This window comes from Pan troglodytes, chromosome 8 (assembly GCF_028858775.2).
Source record: "Pan troglodytes isolate AG18354 chromosome 8, NHGRI_mPanTro3-v2.0_pri, whole genome shotgun sequence".
Lineage (NCBI taxonomy): Eukaryota > Metazoa > Chordata > Mammalia > Primates > Hominidae > Pan > Pan troglodytes.
In genome coordinates, this window is record NC_072406.2 from 90064343 (window position 1) to 90084322 (window position 19980).

The 19980-nt window shown below is 49.6% G+C and overlaps 1 protein-coding gene across 2 annotated transcripts in view; it reads right to left on the minus strand.

Annotated features, from left to right (window-relative positions):
- Positions 1-19980, minus strand: part of DLG5 (discs large MAGUK scaffold protein 5) — a 136054-nt gene that overhangs the window by 58274 nt on the left and 57800 nt on the right. The window contains exons 3-5 of one of the 2 annotated variants that reach the window (XM_016918719.4): positions 7850-8012; positions 5358-5489; positions 4484-4667 (exon numbers count right to left, since the gene is read on the minus strand). In XM_016918719.4, the coding sequence (XP_016774208.2) occupies positions 4484-4667; positions 5358-5489; positions 7850-8012 (479 nt within the window). Of the gene's footprint in view, positions 1-4483; positions 4668-5357; positions 5502-7849; positions 8013-19980 lie in introns of both variants that reach the window. The other variant, XM_016918717.4, reaches the window with a different exon arrangement.

The following is a 19980-nucleotide window of genomic DNA, read 5'->3' on the forward strand; positions in this document are numbered from 1 at the left end:
CCCACATTGGTTGAAGATTTTTTTTCTATTTTAACTAAAGAATACACACTATTTTAGTAAAGAAAAAAAGATGCAAAAACACCCTCTACTTAGATTTCCCAACCAAGCCTTGTCAGGGTCTTCTGGGCATTCTTGACACAGCCTAGAAGAATCCAAGAAGGTGCACTCGGACTGCCCAAACCCAGAGATGGGGATGCCAGGCAGAGGCCCTCCCCAGCAAAACACACATATGGACAAAACACCTGTGTGCTGCTCTCAACCATGGCGCCCCCTCCCCTAGGGCTGCCTCATTTCCTCTGAGATAAATCATGCAGAGGGCCGGGAAGCCCCACAAATCCCTCAAGCAAACATGCAAGTCAAACAGCACCATTTACCCTGCAAGGGCCTCTTCAAGTTTACAAGGCGTGGGAGGAACCCGGCAACAAAACTGCCCTTGTCCAGAGAGGTTGACCTTTGCCCTTGGGCCCAGCGGGGAGCAAGCCTGTGGCCATCCCCTTATCCCCGCTTCCTCTGCTGCTGGCCTACTGCCACCTGAGCATCCCACAGCCAGGCATCCACCCCACGCCTGATGAAGGCAAGGGGGCCCAGGATGCCAGGACGCGGGGCTGGTCGCCCAGCAGCTCTGAGATGCTCTCAGCCCTGCTCCCTGTGGCAGCCAGGCCTCTTCTCCTGGTGGGGTCTGGAGGTGGCGTTTGCTGAGAGGCACTGGTCCAGCTGAACTGACCTGGGGGACCCCAATGACCAGGATGCATCCCCACCCCCGCCCCTGCTGCCAAGGACCACAACGGTAGGAAAAGGAGAGCAGGGAATGGGCTGCAAGGTGGGGGAAGAAGACCCTCCCCTGTGAGGCAGACAGGAAAGGGAGAGGGGGACAGGGGTGGGAGGGAGACCTCAGTCTGAATGTCTGTAAAGCTGAGCAGGTGCTCAAGAAAGTCAGAGAATGGGAGACAAGGAAACTTTACGCTTCTTGAGGGCAGAGTGCTCTTTCTAAAAAAATAATATTTTCAATTAAACAATTTCTTGTAGAGATAGTCTATGTTGCCCAAGCTGATCTTGGACTCCTGGAATCAAGGGATCCTCCTGCTCCTTCCAAAGTGCTGGGATTACAGGTGTGAGCCACTGTACCCAGCCTGGATTTCTCTATTTATGACAAGGTGAAATTCTGAGTCTTTTTTTTTCCTCTCTGAGTTATAATTTACATACCACACAAAGTGTGCAATTCAGTGTTTAATATATTCACAAGGTTATGAATCCACAAAGTTGTGCAGCCACTACCACTATCTAATTCCAGAACATTTTTATCACCCCAAAAAGAAACCAATACCCATCAGCAGTCACTTCCCAAACCCCAAGCCCAAGACAGCCACAAATCTGCTTTGTGTCTACATAGATTTCCCTGTTGTGGACATTTCATGTACCTGGAATCATAGTTTGTGGTCTTTTTGCTGGTTTCTTTCATTGGCTGTCATGTTTTTGAAGTTCATCCACACTATAGCATGGATCAGTACTGCATTCCTTGTTATGCTGAATAATATTCCATTGTATGGATAGATCACATTTTATTTATCCATTCATCGGTCAGTAGACCTTTGGGTTGTTACCGGTTTTGGGCTGCTATGAATATTCACACCTCAAGTTTCTGTGTGGACGTATATTTTCAGTTCTCCTGGGTGCACACCTAGGAGTGTCGCTGGGAGGTCACCTGTTAGCTCTGTTTAGTTTTTTGAGGAATCACTAGGCTGCCTTTCACAGTGGCTGTATCATTTATTCCCACCCACAACGTATGCAGGTCCCAATTTCTACACATCCTGGATGAGGCAGATTTAAACCCAGACTTGACAGGATTAGAATAATATCATTAACGACCACAACACTGACTGAGTGCCTCATACACACGGGCACGCGGCGCAGTGCCTTCTACGCAGTGTCTTCATGACAGCCATACAGACCAATTCTCCTACACTGAGATGTGCCAACCTCGCGCTTTCTAGCAAGGCTGTGGGGCTTCCCTTGGACCGAGGTGGAGCCACATACACCTCTGAAATGATGACTCTCTCAAGGAAGTACAGAATCCAAACTAAACCCCAAGGCAAAAGGTTACCTGAGCCAAGCGTAGACCAAGAAGAACAAACTGCCGGCAGGCAAAACAGCAAGAAAACAAAGCACACAGCAGGGTGCAGGTGAAGGCCGGGAGAGGCCGCCTGCCCTCAGGTGGGGGAAGTTACCACGCACCCCAGGGCAGAGAAGGGGCTCAAACCCTTAGAGGGCCATCCCCTCGGGCAGCTTCCTGGGAGCTTTGTTTCGACACAGCACCGCCATCCTTACCTGCTTCACACGCAAGATTCCTCCAAAGGATTTCTTTTGAGGTTAAAAATATTTTTGCCTCTTTAGAAACTGAAAACCTACAGTCTTTAAATCTGTTTGCTCCAGGAAGCTCCACTGACATGCACAAGGAAGGGTCCCTGCAGGGGGAATGGGTTGTGGGCAGTACTGACCAGAGCTAGCACGGCACTTTCTACTCTCTCATTTCATCCTTAGAGAAATGCTCCAAGAGCACCACCCCCACCTCCTGAATCTATAAAGGGTGGGAAGCGTGTTGTCACAGCTTCTCTGTGCCATGCAGCAGGTGCGAGAAGGGACAGTCTTCCTGCTGCCGGCTTTCCATTACCAAGGCTCAGTCAAGACCTATGGGCTAAATACCAACCTTTGCCCCAGCCACTGGGCCTGACCTCACACGACCAATTCCCCTAATCAGAGGGCACACAAAAAATACTTCTAATAGCTCCAAGTATATCCATCTTAGGGTCTCTTGCTGAGCCTGCCCTGGTTACTCCACATAAAACCTCAATCAATATCGGAGAAAGGAAAATAAACAGCAACTTTTTCAACAGAAGCAAGTTTTTCAATGGAATACAGTTTCATTGGAATATGGAATACTCCTTTTATCTAAACAATTAAACCTTAAAGCCATTAGGCAAAGCAGAGCAAGACAAGGACCTACACTAGGGCAGGTCGCCCCAGAGGGGATATCACAGCTGGCATGGAAAGAGGAGTGGGTCCTGGCATGGCATGAGGAGACCAGGCCTGACAGAGAGAAGGCATGGGGTGGAAGAGCCCACAAAGGGTCAGGAGGAGATGGGAACGGGATGGGGGACTGCAGAGGGCATGGGAGGCAGCTACACATGGGGGATTGACCAAGTAAACAAATTAAGAATAACAGGAATTGGCTGGGTGTGATGGCTCACACCTGTAATCCCAGCACTTTGGGAGGCCAAGGTGGGTGGATCATGAGGTCAGGAGATCAAGACCATCCTGGACAACATGGTGAAACCCTCTCTCTACTAAAAATACAAAAATCAGCCGGGTATGGTGGCATGTGCCTGTAGTCCCAGCTGCTAAGGAGGCTGAGGCAGGAGAATCGCTTGAACCCAGGACGCAGAGGTTGCAGTGAGCCAAAATCACACTACTGCACTCCAGCCTGGGCGACAGAGCGAACTCTGTCTCAAAAAAAATAAATAAATAAAATAACAGGAATCACATTTGTCACTGTTTGTTTGTTTGTTTGAGGCGGAGTCTCGCTCTGTCACCCAGGCTGGAGTGCAGTGGCGCAATCTTGGCTCACTGCATGCTCCGCCTGCCGGGTTCACGCCATTCTCCTGCCTCAGCCTCCCAAGTAGCTGGGACTACAGGTGCCCACCACTACGCCCGGCTAATTTTTTGTATTTTTAGTAGAGATGGGGTTTCGCCATGTTAGGATGGTCTCGATCTCCTGACCTCGTGATCTGCCTGCCTCGGCCTCCCAAAGTGCTGGGACTACAGGCGTGAGCCACCGCACCCGGCCTTGTCACTGATGTTTTTAAAGGAAGTTACAAAAATAAAAGAGGTGGAAACCAAAATGAACCTGTGGTCTTGGATTAGAATTGAAAGTGTCAATGCGAACTCATGGCTTTCAATCTACCTGTCTGATATAGAAATACAGATATACATATGTGTATGTATGTATGTATATGTGCCTGTGTGTATGTGTACACTTAGCTACTCCCTACTTCTTTCCACTAAGAGGGCCGAGAAACAGTGCCAACCCAAGCTACAAGCACATCCAGCAATTGGTTGGCTGTGTTTTTTTCATCAGAGACAGTGTCTCACTCCTTCGCCCAAGCTGGGGTGCAGTGGCATGATCATAGCTCACTATAACCTCAGATTCCTGGGCTCCAATGATCCTCCTGCCTCAACCTCCTGAGTAGCTAGGACTACAGGTGTGCCACCATGTCCAGCTAATTTTTTTTTTTTTTTGTAGAGATGGGATCTTGCCATGTTGCCCAGGCTCATCTCAAGCAATCTCTCACCTTGGTCTTCCAAAGCACTGGGATCACAGATGTGAGCCAACGTGCCCGGCCCAGCATTTACTTCTCAATACTATTCTCCATTAAAAGGAATGAGGACTACTTGGGAGAAATGGCCAGTCTCCAGGGGCTGGGCCTACCTGCTGCTGCTGGGCACGGAGGTCACCGATCTCCTTCTGGTCCTCCTCGTGGAGCCGCTTCATGTCCTCCCACGACTGCTGCAGCAGGTTTCGCTCCCGCAGCAGCTGCCCATTCTCCCGCCTCAGCATGTCCACGTCATCCTTCAGCCGAGTCTGGTCACTCAGGAGCCGGCTGTGGAGTGTGCTGAAACACCCGGTACATGCTCAGTGAGCCCCAGCCAGCCCCTCACACCCTGCCCCACCCCAGGGCATCACCAGCCTCAGGTCCCAACACTTCCCGTAGATACAGCGGACAGGAGCCAATGGCAGGTAGGTCTGTAGCACTCAGAGGCAAGCCAAAACCTGCTAACAGCCCAATTCCAGAAACATCCAAATCACCACTTACAAACCTGACACCAAAAAGGGCACATGTATCTCCAGGGAAGGGAGACAGGCCCCTCTGGTACAGACCTAGTGCCTCCAAATACTGGGGCCTGGACAGATATCAGCAGGTGGGCAGGCAAAGACCCTCAGAGGGATGCTGGGAGACCAAAGGGAAACACCTCTTGGGCCTACCCTACAAGAAGAAGCTGCAGTAGGGCCCCTGGACAGAGACCCAGAGGCCTGCCTGAGCCCTGCTGCATGTTCTGAATCACTTTCATGCCTGCCAGGTCTCTGAAGCTGGCAATAAGATGTGAAGGATTAATAGCCTTGTTTTACACTTAGGAAAACTGAGGCCCAAAGGCACAAATCCACCTGCTGTAGGCAGACTGCTTGCTGCTTGCACAGGGACAGGACTAGAACCAGAACCCCTGGCTACTAAGTCCAGAGAAAAGAAGGGCAAAGGCAGCTGTCTGTGGGTGTTGGAGGCCCTGGCCAAGCAGGCCTCACTCACTGGTAGAAGTCAGTCTCCTTGGCCACCTCCTCACACCTCTTCAAGGCGTTGGTGTGCTGGTTCTGCAGGCTCTGCAGGTCCGACATGGCTCGCACGCACTGGATCTTCAGCCTCTCATAGTCAGGATTCAGCCTGTGGTAGGGCCTGGCCCAGAGAGCGAATGGCCCCATGAACACAGGCCCCAGGATTCACACGGATAGGGGAGCCAGGTCCTGGATTAGGCCAGCCCAGTGGTTCCCCAGTACTGGTCTTCTATGCACCACACACACCTGGGTGTTTGTTAAACTCAGATATCCTGGCCTCACTCAGACCCACAGAATCAGAATCCCTAGGATGGAGGGAGCCGTGGTTGCCTGAGCTCCCTGCATGGGCCTGGAGAGCTAAGAAGGTGCCAACTTGTTCTGCAGGAGCTTCCAGGAGTCTGTACAACAGGTCTGAGTCCACCAGAAACCTGTGATGAAATGTCTCTTCTCTGTAGGCTCGGCGTGACAGCTCGTGCCTGTAATCCCAGCACTTTGGGAGGCTGAGGCAGGTGGATCACTTGAAGCCAGGGGTTTGAGACCAGCCTGAGCAACATGGTGAAACCCCGCCTCTACAAAAAAAATACAAAAATTAGCCTGTTGTGGTGGCATGCGCCTGTAGTCCCAGCTACTCAGGAGGCTAACGTGGGAGGATCACTTGAGCCCAGGAGGTCGAGGATGCAGTGAGCCGAGATCACACCACTGCACTCCAGCCTGGGCAACAGAGAGGATCCTGTCTCAAAAATAATTACTAAATAAATAAATAAATAAAAGTAAAATATTAAAGAAAAGAAATTTCTCCTCTCTTTAGAACAATGACTCTCAATCTTGGGTACACATTAAAATACCAATGCCCAGATCAATTACATTAGCATATCTGAGGATAAAACCCAAACGTGAGGATTTTTAAAAAACTCCCCAGGGTATTCCAATGTGCAACCAAGGTTAAGAACACTGGCCATGAGCAGTGATCTCAGAGTGGGGTTCCCAGACCTGCAGCACAGTATCACCTGGGAACTTGTCACAAATAGACATTCTCAAGCCTAGCCCCAGCCCCAGCCCTCCTGAGTCAGGTGTTCTGAAGGGAGGGAAAGAGAGGCAATGATCTGTGCATTAACAAGCTCTGTGGATGATTCTGGTGCATGCTCAAGTTTAAGGACCCTTTTTCTAGAGCAGAGGTCAGCAAACTTTTTTTGCAAAAGGCCACACAGTAAATACTTTAGGCTTTGCACACTACATAGTTTCTGTTGCAACCACTCGACTCCACCTTTGTAGCAGGAAAGCAGTCATAGACACTTTGTAACCAATGAGCATGGCTGTGTTCCAATAAAACTTCATTTATAAAACAGGCAGTGGGCCCGTGGGCCATAGTGTGCCAACTCTCATGTGCTAGCACATCCACGTCTTCACTCATCCTGCCTTCGGGCCAACTGACTGAGGGGCATATCCTCATGAACACAAGCTCAGGGATCAGGCTCTGCAGCTCTGGCATAATCCCAGAGGCACAAAGTGCAGAGGCATAGACCCTTACTCCTGAAGGAAAGAGGTGAAACTGAAGTGTTTACACCAAGCCCCTCTCCCCTCCAGACCTCTACCAGCATGGGAGCTAAAGGATAAACCACTCTCTGGCCCTCCTCCTTCCCAGAAAGTCCTCTTAGATCATGCAGGTAGATAAAGACTCTCTCTGCCCCACCCTATGGGCCACCCTTCCCTGGTATCTACCTCTAAATCACAACAAAAGCAGCAAACATTTTCTTCAAAGCAACAAAGACACCAGGTACAATGTGCTCTGTTTAAAACACATCATGTGGGGCCAGACACTGTGGCTCACGCCTGTAATTCCAGCACTCTGGGAGGCCAAGGCAGGAGGATCACTGGAGCCTAGAAGCTCAAGACCAGCCTGGGCAAAAAAGAAAGACCCTGCTGCTACAAAAAAATTAAAAAAAAAAAATTAGTTGGGCGTGGTGGCACACACCTATAGTCCCAGCTACTTGGAAGGCTGAGGTGGGAGGTTCACTTGAGCCGGGGAGGTCAAAACTGCATTGAACCATGATTGTGCCACTGCCTTCTAGCCCAGGCAACAGAGCAAGACCCCGTCTCAAAAAACAAATAAAACACATGTGTGACAGGGAACAATTAATATGTTTACCAACCACATAAAGCTTCACTCAACTTAGGCAGGTCTAGGAGACAGTGGTAGGGACACACACACACACACACACGAGCTGACTTTGCACACAAGCACACCACTATCAGGGGCCTCGCCACATATGGGATGGGGACCTGCCCCACAAGAAGCCTGTGGGTCCTGCCCCTGGGAAGCATTTCTGGACATGAGGTGGGGGAAAGGGGACACTCAGGCAGCGCAGCCTGGACCCCCAGGAGCCAGGGGTGTTTGGGGGTGACAGCACCAGCATCGGGGTAGTAATCCCAACCATGGGGCCTGGGCAGGGGAGACGGCGCAATTACTACCTCTTGTCAAAGGCCGTGCCATGCGTAGCAAAGGCCAGGCGCTTGCGGAGCTCGTTTCTCTCCCGGGTCATCAGCCGCAGCTGAATGGAGAGGTTCTCCACCTTCTCATTCACTTGCCGGTCAGTGAGGAGGGGTGGTGGGGACGGCGCCTTCCCGGTAGTGCCTGCGGAAGGAGAATAATGAAATGAACTTGTGTTCATCTGGCATTCACGAGGCGCCTGGTGCTGTTCTGAGCTGTTGGCTTGTGTTAGCTATTCGTGACCCAACAAGTGGGTCCTCTTAGCATTCCCCTTTCACAGATGAGAACACTGAGCCACAGACGGTAGCAGGTAGAACTGAAAGTGAGTGCAGGGCATCTGGCTCCAGCATCCAAGCACTCAACAACCCCCAGTAACCGCCCCAGCAAGGACCCTAAAGACGCGCACTCTCTCCCCAACCTGGCTTTCACACCTCCAGGATGCGACTGTTTTGGCCGTGATCCTTGCATCCTCCCCTGGTTTGGAAATATCAGCTGTTACCCACCACTAAGCCTGGCACATGGAGCAGGACAGACCAACCTGTGCCCTGACGAGAGTGGAAGGCATGGCTCGAGGAGAAAGGCACACCTGAAATCCAATGACGCTACTAAGGACCAGGGCAGCTGGGGCCCAAGGGCCGTGTCCCCGCCCTCCTCGACCAGGGCTGGACAGTGCACGGCTCCCTTTTTGCAAGCCGTCCACCCGCCTGAAAGACCTGCCCAACCAGCCCAGGCGTGCAGGCTAAGAGGAGGGCTGCTGGCTCCCAGCTGAGGTCAGTGTGACGCAATTCAAGTTGGTCCTGATGCCTCCAGGCTACTTAACCCTCACCAGCCCTCATCACCCACCCTAGGACTGAGTGTCCTACAGGGAGCCCCACACCTTATGCTCCTAGCAGGCAACAGCCACCGCTGCCACCACCACCTCTGATAAGATCCAAATCCATCTCTAGGAAGAAAGCACCTCATCCCAGGAGAAGAGACTAATCCATGGTGCTTTTATATTGAACCCTGTCAATATGTCTACCTGATATCTCAATCAACCCTTAGAGACCCTTGTTGGGGTCAGAGGAGCTCACAGCAACCATCCAATTTGTGGATGGGATCTGGCAGGCTGACTCGTGTCAGGGGACACGGTGTCTGTTCCGCACTGGACCCACAACGCACAAAGGGCATAGGACATGATAGGTCTTCTGATTCTCTGTGCTGTCCTGACCACCCCTGTCCCACTGATCCTTGTTGGTCAAATGTTCATGCAAACCAAGAGTCCCCCAACCCAAGACAAAAGCAGTGGCTTGGGGCCTTCCAGAAGGGCCAGAGAGGATAGGGAGCTCAGGGCCAGGCATGACAAGCCAGACCACAGTGGGAGGAGGATCCTCAACTCCCAGTGCTGTGCTTTTCAGTCTTTTCAGGTTGTGGAACCCCAACCACTTGACTCCAGCACCCCCTGAAATGCACGACAGTCATGTGCCACATAACGACGTTTCAGTCAATGATGGACCACATGTAGGACGTGGTCCCATAAGATTATAATAGAGTTAGAAACAAAAGAAATATGTATTTAAAAAAAAAAAAGATTAAATCACATCTCTACAAAAAATACAAAAATTAGCCAAGAGTGGTGGCTCATGCCTGTAATCCAAGCACTCTGGGAGGCCAAGGCAGACGGATCCCTTGAGCTCAGGAGTTTGAGACCAGCCTGGGCAACATGGCGAAACCCCGTCTCTAACAAAAAATACCAAAAAATTAGCTGGGTGTGGTGGCACGTGCCTAGAGTCACAGCTACTTGGGAGGCTGAGGTGGGAGGATCGCCTGAGCCCAGGACGTCAAGGCTGCAGTGAGCCGAGATCACACCACTGTATTCCAGCCTGGGTGACAAAGCAAGAACTTCTCTCTAAAAAAATAAATTAAAAGATTACCATGGAGATGAAAAATTCCTGTCACCTAATGACGTCTTGTTGATCCTGACCCTCTGTAGCCCTAGGCTAATATATGAATATATTTGTGTCTTAGTTTTTAACAAAAAAAGTACGAAAAAATTAAACATTTTTAAAATAGAAAAAGCCTATAGAATAAGGATATAAAGAAAGAAAATATTCAGCTGTACAATGTGTTTGTGTGTATTCTTTTTGTGTGTGTGTGTTTGTTTTTTTGAGACAGGGTCTTGTTGTCACCCAGGCTGGAGTACAGTGGCACAGTCTCGGCTCACTATAACCTCTGCCTCCTGGGCTCAAGCGATCCTCTCACCTCAGCCTCCTAAGTAGCTGGGACTACAGGCATGTGCCACCACACCCAGCTAATTTTTTTGTATTTTTTGTTAGAGACGGGGTTTCGCTATGTTGCCCAGGCTGGTCTCAAACTTCTGAGCTCAAGGGATCTGCCTGCCTTGGCCTCCCAAAGTGGTCGGATTACAGGCGTGAGCCACCACACCCGGCCCAATGTGTTTGTGTTTTAAGCTAAGTGTTATTACAAAACAGTCAAAAAGTTAAAAAAATATAAAGTTTATAAAGTAAAAAAGTTACAGTAAGCTACAGTTTACTACTGAAGAAAGAAAAATATTTTCTGTAAGTCGAATATAGCCTAAGTGTACAGTGTTTACAAAGCCTACAGCAGTGTACAGTCATGTTTTAGGCCCTCACATTCTCTCTCCACTCACTCACTGACTTACCCAGAGTAACTTCAGGTCCTGCAAGCTCCATTCATGTAAGTGCCCTGTACAGGTGGACCATTTTTTATCTTTTATTCTGTACTGTTGCTGCAGCTTTTCTTTTCTATGTATAGACACACAAATACTTACCATTGTGTTACAACTGGCTACCGTAGCCAGTACAGTACCATGCTGCACAGGTTTGCAGCTCAGGAGCAACAGGCCATATCGTGTAGCCTAGGTATGGGGTAGATACCATCTAAGTTTGTGTAAGCACACTCATGTTTACACAACAACTAAATTACCAAATGACAACGCATTTCTCAGAATGTGTCCCTGTCATTAAGCAACACAGACTGTGTTTAAAAGCCACCAGCACCACGACAGCCAGGATTTCTCTGCTCCAGGCCGCACCTTTGGGGTCAAAATATTCTTTGGCGGTGAGGCCAGGGGTCAGCATTTCCTCTCCCCAAAGGGGTCTCCTCTGCAGCTTCGAAGCCTTCCCACACCTTTCCACCAAGAGACCCTGAGCTTCACTGCTTCCCCCAGCAGTTTTGTGGGTCAGGTGGGTGATGGTGCTGAGTCATCTGACTGACCATAACCTACCTGACTCTCCAACAAGTGGAGCTTCCTTTGAACGTGCCTGCTACTCAACCTCTAACCAAGCCCAGGGGGAGGTTATGTTCCAGGCATTGATTTCACCTTCACAACAACCTCACAAGTGTGTACTGATAACATCGTCCCCATTTCACAGGTGATAAACTGAGGCCCAGCAAGGTTAGGTAATTGACTCAAGTGCCCAGGCAGTCTGGATTCTAAACACATGCACTTCACCCTCATGCCTCGCTGCCTCCCAAATAACAACCACCAGTAGCGCACAATGCAAGCCTGGCAGGTTTTGGGTTTTTTTGTTTGGTTTTGTTTTTTTGAGACAGAGTTTCACTCTTGTTGCCCAGGCTGGAGTGCAGTGGCGCGATCTCGGCTCACCGCAACCTCCACCTCCTGGGTTCAAGCGATTGTCCTGCCTCAGCCTACCAAGTAGCTGGGATTATAGGCATGCGCCACCATGCCCGGCTAATTTTTTGTATTTAGTAGAGATGGAATTTCACCATGTTGGCCAGGCTGGTCTCAAACTCCTGACCTCAGGAGTGGGTGATCCACCCATTCACCTTGGCCTCCCAAAATGCTGGGATTACAGGCGTGAGGCACCGCACCCGGCCATGCCTGGCAGTTTTTGAAATGCTTTTCATACATTATCCCATTTCGAGCCTCATAAGGTAGATATCACTGTTATCCTCATTTTGCACATCAGGAAACACAATCTTACCAAGGTTAAATAGTGTGTCCAGGTCACAGAGCTATGGAATATGGAATATGGACCTCTAAATGATCCTAGAACCCAAGGTATTAACCTCAAAACTTGCACATTTTTGGATCTTAGGACCTCTGTACTTATCTGGCACTCCAAAGAGCTCTTGTTCACAGACGTTATGTCTAATAAAATTTACAAGATTAGAAATTAAAACCAAGAAGAATTTTTAAATATTTATTTATTTTTTAAAAAATCAAAACTCCATTATATATTGACATAAGATTTTTTATGAGACATTAACCACCCTTTCCATTACAAAACAAAGCAATGCGGCAGGAACAGCATCATTGCTTTGCATTTTGTTACACAGGCTGTTTAACATCCAGCTTCACAGAGACAGCTGGAGTCTCATCTCTGTGTAATGTCACACACCCAGGATGGAACCTTTAGAAAACTAGACTCTACACCCATGTGAGGATGGAAGCAGAAAAGACCAGTGACATCCTAGTATCATTATGAAAACAGTCTCACCTCACGAGCCCTCTGAAAGGACCTCAGGGACATCAGGCCACACTTTCAGAATGGCTATTCTATGCTATAGTCAAGTTCAAGAAATAGCAGAGAAACATCAAATGTCCAGTTTCACAACAGAAAAGCACCACCAGGCCCAGTAACCTGCCTTTGGGGAGACAAGAAATTTTGAATTTTCATCCCCATTGTGTAAACGAGGCAACATAAAGATGCAGCCCTGGCTTTCAAAGAAGCTGGAGAGAGGAGAGGAGGCGGCAGGACAGAAGGAGGGGCCCAGAGCCATCCCAACACACCCCATCTCTGTCTCCAGACATCTCAGTCTATAGCCATGAGGACCTGGGGGTGGCTGGCCACACAGATAAAGTAGCAATGACATGTGCCAAGCACTGCCCAAGCACTGGGTTCTGTGCTAAAGACACTCTACCTTCAACTCATTAATCTCCACAGCTCCCTACTGGGGTTGTGCTAGGATTGAGAAACACGTCAGAAAGACTACATGGCTAGGAAAATGGGATTCCCATGCACACTCAGCTCTGACGCCAGAGCCAACACCTCAACCACTCCACAACAATGCCTCCTAATAGGGAAGGATTCTTGTTCCACTTCTCTTGGCCCAAAGGCTTGAGCATACAGGACACATACAGAAAGTAAGGTCAACCAGACCCAAGATCCATCACACACCAGGCTCTCAGACCCAGCAGAAAGTGCAGCCGATGCCTCCGGCCTTTTGTAATTGGGGGATGGGGAGGGCCAAGGAGGGCCACAGGGGACCTCATGACCAATCTCAAGATGTGCTACGCCCAGAAGTTCCAAAAGAACAGCAAGGGTTGCAGAAAATCCTCTCAATCCCCATTCAACTGAAGTTTTTGTCTTTTTACCTGCATCTAGAGGTTGACAGATATTCTGAAAATGATGCAGTCCTACCATCCAAATGGTTGTCAGGATCCCTCAAATGGCCACCAAGACCAAATTCTACAGCAAAGGAGCTCACTACTTCCCAGCAGAGCCCATCTTATCTCTCTCCCTAAAATTATGCCCTCTACTGAGTTAATCTGTCCCTGGACATTCCCTCCACTGACCCTTGATCTAACCCCTAAGGGCCACAGGGAACAACTGGATTTCTTGTATGCAATAGACCTGCAAGCATTTGAAGACAACCATGAAGTTCCTTTACCACCATATGCCCATCAGAATGGCTAAAATAAAAAGCAATGCCACCAAATGCTGGCAAGGATACAGCTGGATTCTCAAAACTGGAATTCTCAAACACTGCTGATGAGAATACAAAGTCATGCAGCCACTTCAGAAAACAGTTTGACAGTTTCTTATAAAGCTAAACATGCAATTGCCATACCACCCAGCAATCCCATTCTTAGGTATTTTACCCAGGAGAAACGAGAATTTATGTTCAAACAAAAACCAGCACACAGCTGTTTAGAGCAGCTAGGGAATGAATAAACAACTGTGTTATGTCCTTATGATGGAGTATTACTCAGCAATGAAAAGGGATGAATGACTAATACAACTGCGGACGCACACAGGGTGTGGGGGAAGCTGGAATGCCCTGCGTTAATCAAAAGAAGCCTGACTCTAAAAGCTACATACTACACAACCATTCATATGACATTCTGGGAAGGGCAACACTACAGGGACAGAAAAGAGATGAGTGGCTGCCAAGGACTGAAGGTGGGGAAAGGGCAGATTGCAAAAGTGCAGAGGGAATTTTTAAGATACAGAGGGCAGTGTTTTGCATCTTAAAAGTAGCAATGGTTGCATGACTATTTGTCAAAACTTGAACTGTATACTTACAAAAAATACATTTTACTGTATGTAAATTATATCTCAATGAACATAACCTTAACAAAAAAAAATTTCTTTTTTGAGACAGGGTCTTGCTCTGTCACCCAGGCTAGAGTGCAGTGACACAATCAAGGCTCACTGCAACCTCCACCTCCTGGGCTCAAGCAATCCTCCCACCTCAGCCTCCCAAGCAGCTGGGACTACAGGGGTGTGCTACCATGCCTGGCTAATTATTATTATTTTTATTTATTGTAGCGACAGGGCCCCACTATGTTGCCCAGGCTAGTCTCAAACTCCTGGGCTCAAGCAATCCTCCTGCCTTGGCCTCCCAAAGTGCTGGGATTATAGGTTTGAGCAACCACATCTAGCCTATTTTTTTAAGAAAACCAAACTGTGATGCCCTGAATGAAGCCATCATCCTAAGAGTGATGTTGACAGGTAAAGAGATGAGGACCAACCTCCTCTGCTGTCACTGTGGTTATTTACAGTAAACTTTTTAAAAACAGGCAAAACAAAAACTAACATAAAGCTGGGTTGTCAACAAAAGCCTCCAAAGTAGCTGCCAACAAAAGCTTCCAATGCAGTTCTAACCTCGTGCAGTTGTTCTTCTGGACTCAAACGCAAAGCTGTCAACTCTCCCGTGACCTCAGGCTTTCCTTACCCAAGTCTGGCAACCACTGGAGAAGGAGGCAGATTGTCCTTTTCCTTTTGGTGTTCAGGATCAGATTTCAGAGGTAAGGGATTTGGTTTGGACTAAAATGGCCCAAAACAGGAAGACACCAGATCAGGAGCAGGCTCTGGATGGAGACAAAGAGCAGCCAGCCCTGCGCTGTTCTTTTCACCCCCATTTTGTAAAGGAGGCAACAGGAAGACACAGCCCTGGCTTACGAGGAAGCTGGAAGAGGAGAGAAGGAAGCAGGACAGAAGGAAGGGGCTCAGAGCCGTCCCAACACAACCCATCTCAGTCTCCAGCCATGAGGACCTTGGGGCGGCCAGCCTCTCTCTGACCTGGGTGTAAGAAGGAGGGCAGAAGGGAGTGTCCCCATCACAGGAATCCTCAGCTCCTTCAGTTGCCCTGGCTGCTACGGTCACCACCACCGAGGCTCAGCAAATGGACTGGCAGCTGGGTGGATTTCTCAGCCACCGCCCTTTGTCCTGGGCTCCCTGTCATGCTCCCACTGATCCTGGAGGCGCATCCTTGGTCTTACAGCTGGGCAGGTCTCACCTTTGCTTCCAGGCCCTGTATGCCTGTGCTTCCAGGAGCCAGAGAGATGTCCAGGTAAACTTCCTGGCCACCTCCGGGCCCTGGCTGCCCGGGAGAGGCAAAGCAGTGGCACAGCACAGTCATCAGAGCACCACGTCATCCTCACCTACAACTCAGGACACCCAGAGCCACAGTCATCAGAGCACCACGTCATCCTCACCTACAACTCAGGACACCCAGAGCCGTCCAGGAAAGACCCAGGCCCTGCCTGGGGTGAACGAGTGCTTCTTAAAGCACCTAAGCTTCACTAGAGAACCTGCTAGGCAAAATTTCAGGTCCCACCCAGATCCACTGAATCAGAAACCCTGGGAGTAAGTCCCTGCAGCACTCCGTGTGGTAAAAGCCCTCCGGGTGATTCCGATGCCTGCTAGAGTTTGAGAACCTCTGTTCCAGACCAAAGTTGCATTTGCATATTTCTCCTTTGTTTTACTGGCTATCCAGCAGCCACTGCCTCTAAAGAAATCCCCCACTGATGTCCTTGACAATGAAGGCCTAAGGGGGACACCCCTCTTAGTCAATGAGTACATGACTCCAGTTCAGCGTTTCCCCAGCTTGGAGTGAAAGGAGGTTAGATTCCAATGCTGGAAGCCCAGGCCCCAGATCTCCAGCCAGATCAAAGACTTGCTTTCGAACCCTTGACTCAGGGTCTGGTTTTCAGAACCCAAACCACCATAAGCAGCCATGGCCAACTACTTCCCAGCTGCATCTAGTCCAGAGCACCTTTCCTGGAAGGCCCAGTCCAAGGGCCACTTCCTCCAGGAAGCTTTCTGTGATTCCCCTCATCAGAACTAACTGCTTCTTCCCTTGAGTTACTTCTTTCTTTCTGCTCTACACAGAACAGAATAGCCAGTCGTGCCAGACAGTGCCTGTCTCCCTGGCAGTGTGATAACATTTGGGGCCGTGTTCACCATGATCCCTATGAGTACCAAACACCTGCCCCACAAGGAGGAGGCATTCCCATCTCTGATAAATTGGCTTTGCAAAGGATTACCCCTGACCCAAAAGTCTGGGCCAGGAATGAAGGATCAGAGGTCACAGGGCATCAGTGGCAGCCCCCACTTCCCTGATGGCTCACCCCACCTTCCCCTGCCAACCAGAAGAAGCACTTTCAAGGAATCTTCCCTGGGATATGAGAGAAGCCCTCCAGCAATATCTCCTGCCGATAAGCCTGGAGAACTCTCCATTTAATAAGAAATCTCCTGCTATTTCAATCTTCATGGAATTTAAGGCTGGCTTTATAAGTGCTGCCCAAGAATGTCTCTTCTCCTCCTTAAAACCTCCCCAGTTTTCCAAGATGAGAAATAAAAGGCTACTGAGAAATTAGGTCAGGATGAATGGGGAGGAAAAAAAGTATTGATTGCCTGAAACGAGTGTGCAGTCCCCAGGCAGATCCACCAGGTAGGGTCGGGGGCAGGTCACAGCAACAGGCGCAGGAGGCGGGGGAGGGCCTCGGGGAAGCTGTGTGTGCTTAGCTGATGAAAACTGCCCGAGGAGGCCTTGGCACAAAGACCTGCTGCCTTTAAGGCTGTTGGCAAAGGTGTGGCAAGTTGTGAGTAGGGCCAGGCTGGAGATCTGAGACCGGACAGACCGCCTGAGAGAACGCTGTCTACACGCCCCAGGCTTCAGCCTCCGATTTCTTCTCATGCTGAATACAACCTGCCATTGTTTTCCCAGCCGTTTCCATTTAGGGAGATGTAAATGGGAAAGTGGAAGTGATGTTTTTATTATAAGGATCTTGCTCTTGCCTTTTCTCAGGTTCCTAAGATCACCATGTGACCTTACCAGTGGCCCCTCCTGCCAGGGCGGTGTGTGCTTGCAAAGACTTCTGCCTCTCATCAGGTGTGGCTGAGCCAGCAGGAACTCCCTGGCAGGTGCTAGAGTGCTCCCAGCCAGGGCCAGCCCCACCAGGCACTCCACCCCGAGGGACTGGTACAAGCCTGGTACAGACATTCTGGTTCCCTTCTCAGGGATGAGGTTGGGCCAGCCCATCTCAAACTGGAGGGCTATTACGCTGTAGAAACCCTCAGCGTTTCTGATGCAGCAGGGGTGGGAGGAGGCTCAAACCTGCATCTCTAATAAAAGTGCCCCAGTGGTCCAGCGACCAGGCTTTGTGAGCCACTGGTTTCGGCACAAACAAGCAGCCAACTGTGGTCAATGAAAGGAGGCCATACTGATGGACTCTGGAACAGGTTCCTTTGCTCATAAGAACCCCGCCTTCTTCTTCTGCCAGTCACCGCAGATGGCTACAGAGCACTTGAAATGTGGTGGATTTGCCTGAGAAACTAGAAATTTAAATTTCATTTTAATTCATTTAAATTTAAGTAGCCACCTGTGTTTAGTGGCGCCCATACTGGACACTGCAGACCTGGACACTGTCAGGTCTGGATGTGATGGCTGGAGCTGCTGCTACAGACACCCCGCCATGAGACTGTGTGAAGACACCACACAAAGGAGGGCAGAGCTGCATCCCCATGTACTGGCTGACCTCAGCACAGCCTCATATGGGAGCTCATACATTTCCTGATTGGTTAAGGTGGTATGAGTGGGTGTTCCCTGCTGCCTGCACCCAAAGGACAATGGCAATCTCAAGCAGAAGAGCAAGAGAAGCAAAACTCGGTTCCCTGTGAACTCAAGAGGCTTTGCCCAGAAGGGATGCAACCAGTTATTTCAGCATTAAATATCCAGACACAGACAGTACAGACCCATCCTGCTCCAAGAAACACATCAGAGCACTGCACTCTGCCTGCCTGTGATGCCCAGGAAGAGCACAGAGATACTGTTGACGGCTCCATCGCAAGTACTGAGTCAGCTTCAGGTGAGTGCAGAACCAACTGGTGGGTCACGGCCATGACGCTTCTTCCAGAGTATGCTGGGGTCCAGTTGCCCAAGAAATATCTTCCTACTCAGGCTGGGAATTCCACCATCAGCAGTAATTGCTATGGGTTAGGCAAATACCCCTCTCTGGAATCCCCTTTTAGAATGCACATGTGCCTAGGAAAGGTAACGATTTAACCCTTGAAATGCCGATGGGAATGAGTTTACTGATTGCTATCTGTTAGACAGATATTGGTGAAGGGTGAAAAACTAGACAGGTCAGAGGAGTATGCTCAGGGCTTACCCAGTCCACCTTAAAAAGCCTCACCTTCCCCATCTACTGATCCTGACTGCCCCACTCCATGCACTTCCTGAAGGGTGAGTCCCACATTCCAAATTCCAACAATCCCATCATTCCATTGATATGTCTCCGGGCACCAAAAGCAGGCAGAACAAAGTAATAGGATACCGTTGGGAGCTTTGAATTGCAGTCCCAGAAGGGCCTGCCCTGAGCCCTAAACAGGATGAGGGTTATGGGAGGAACTGTGTTTTTATGGGTGGAGTTGTGGCCCCCCAAAAGATGCTAAAGTCCCAATCCAGTAAATGTGAATGTGAACCTTATTTGGAAAGGTCAAAGCGTTATCTTCCCGAGGCGCATTTGCATTCTAAAAGGGGAGTCCCGAGAGGGACACTGCTCAGCCCACAGCAGTTATTGCTGATGGTGAAACAGTCTTTACAGATGATCAATTTAAGATGAGGTCTTGCTGCCGTAAGGCAGGCTCCTAGGCCAATCTGACCAGTGTCCTTATTAAAAGGGGAAATTTGGAGACAGACACACACGGAGGGAGAACATCATGTGAACACAAAGGCAGAGATCAGTGTGATGTCGGCAAACCAAGGAGCACCAAGGATTACCAGCAAGCCACCAGAAGCGAGGAGAGAGGCCCGGGACAGATCTCTCCCTAGCGCCTTCAGCCTGCGTGACCTCACTGACACTTTGGTCTTGGGCTTCTGTCCTCCAGAACTGTGAGACAATCAATTTCTGCTGTGTAAGCCACCTGGTCTGCGGCACTTTGTTATAGCAGCCCTAGAAAACTAAGAGGGAACTCCCTGGCTGGTCACTGTCTTCCCTCTTATCACACTGCCTTCCCTTACTGCAGCTACTTATTTAACTGTTTCCCACCAAAAGACCCTAACATCCAGAAGTGCGGGGCCCACATCTGCCTAATTCGCCACTACGGCCCAAGCCGACCTCTGGCACACTGGAGGTGTTCAAGATGTGAGCTGACATATGAAAGAGCTGTCCTGACTAGTTCTAGAATCTCAGGCATGTGACTTCCCCTCCCAGAATGTCAATTTCCCCATCTCTCTGCAGAGGGAAAAGAAAATAATCGGAGTAGATGACCTCTGTGAGTCCTTCGGGCTCAAAAGATGGCCGGGACTCACCACTGAAGGTGTCTGCATCCATCATGGTCAGATCAGGCCATGAGAAACCCCACTAGAGGTGCTAAACAGAGGGAATGGGTCACAGAGGTGTGGGAAGGCTGAGAAACCACTGCAGCCTTCCTGCTGGACTTCAGAGAAGGGCTGGCCTCATTTTATGGGCTTTCTGAAACCCATATTCAGAGAAACACACCCAATTCAGCATGGACTGGCAATGCCTATCCCCAAGGAAACTCCAAAAGGGGTGAGTCTCCTGGGCAGTGGTCACTGAGTTACTACAAGGCCTTTGGGGTTGGGGTGGGGATGG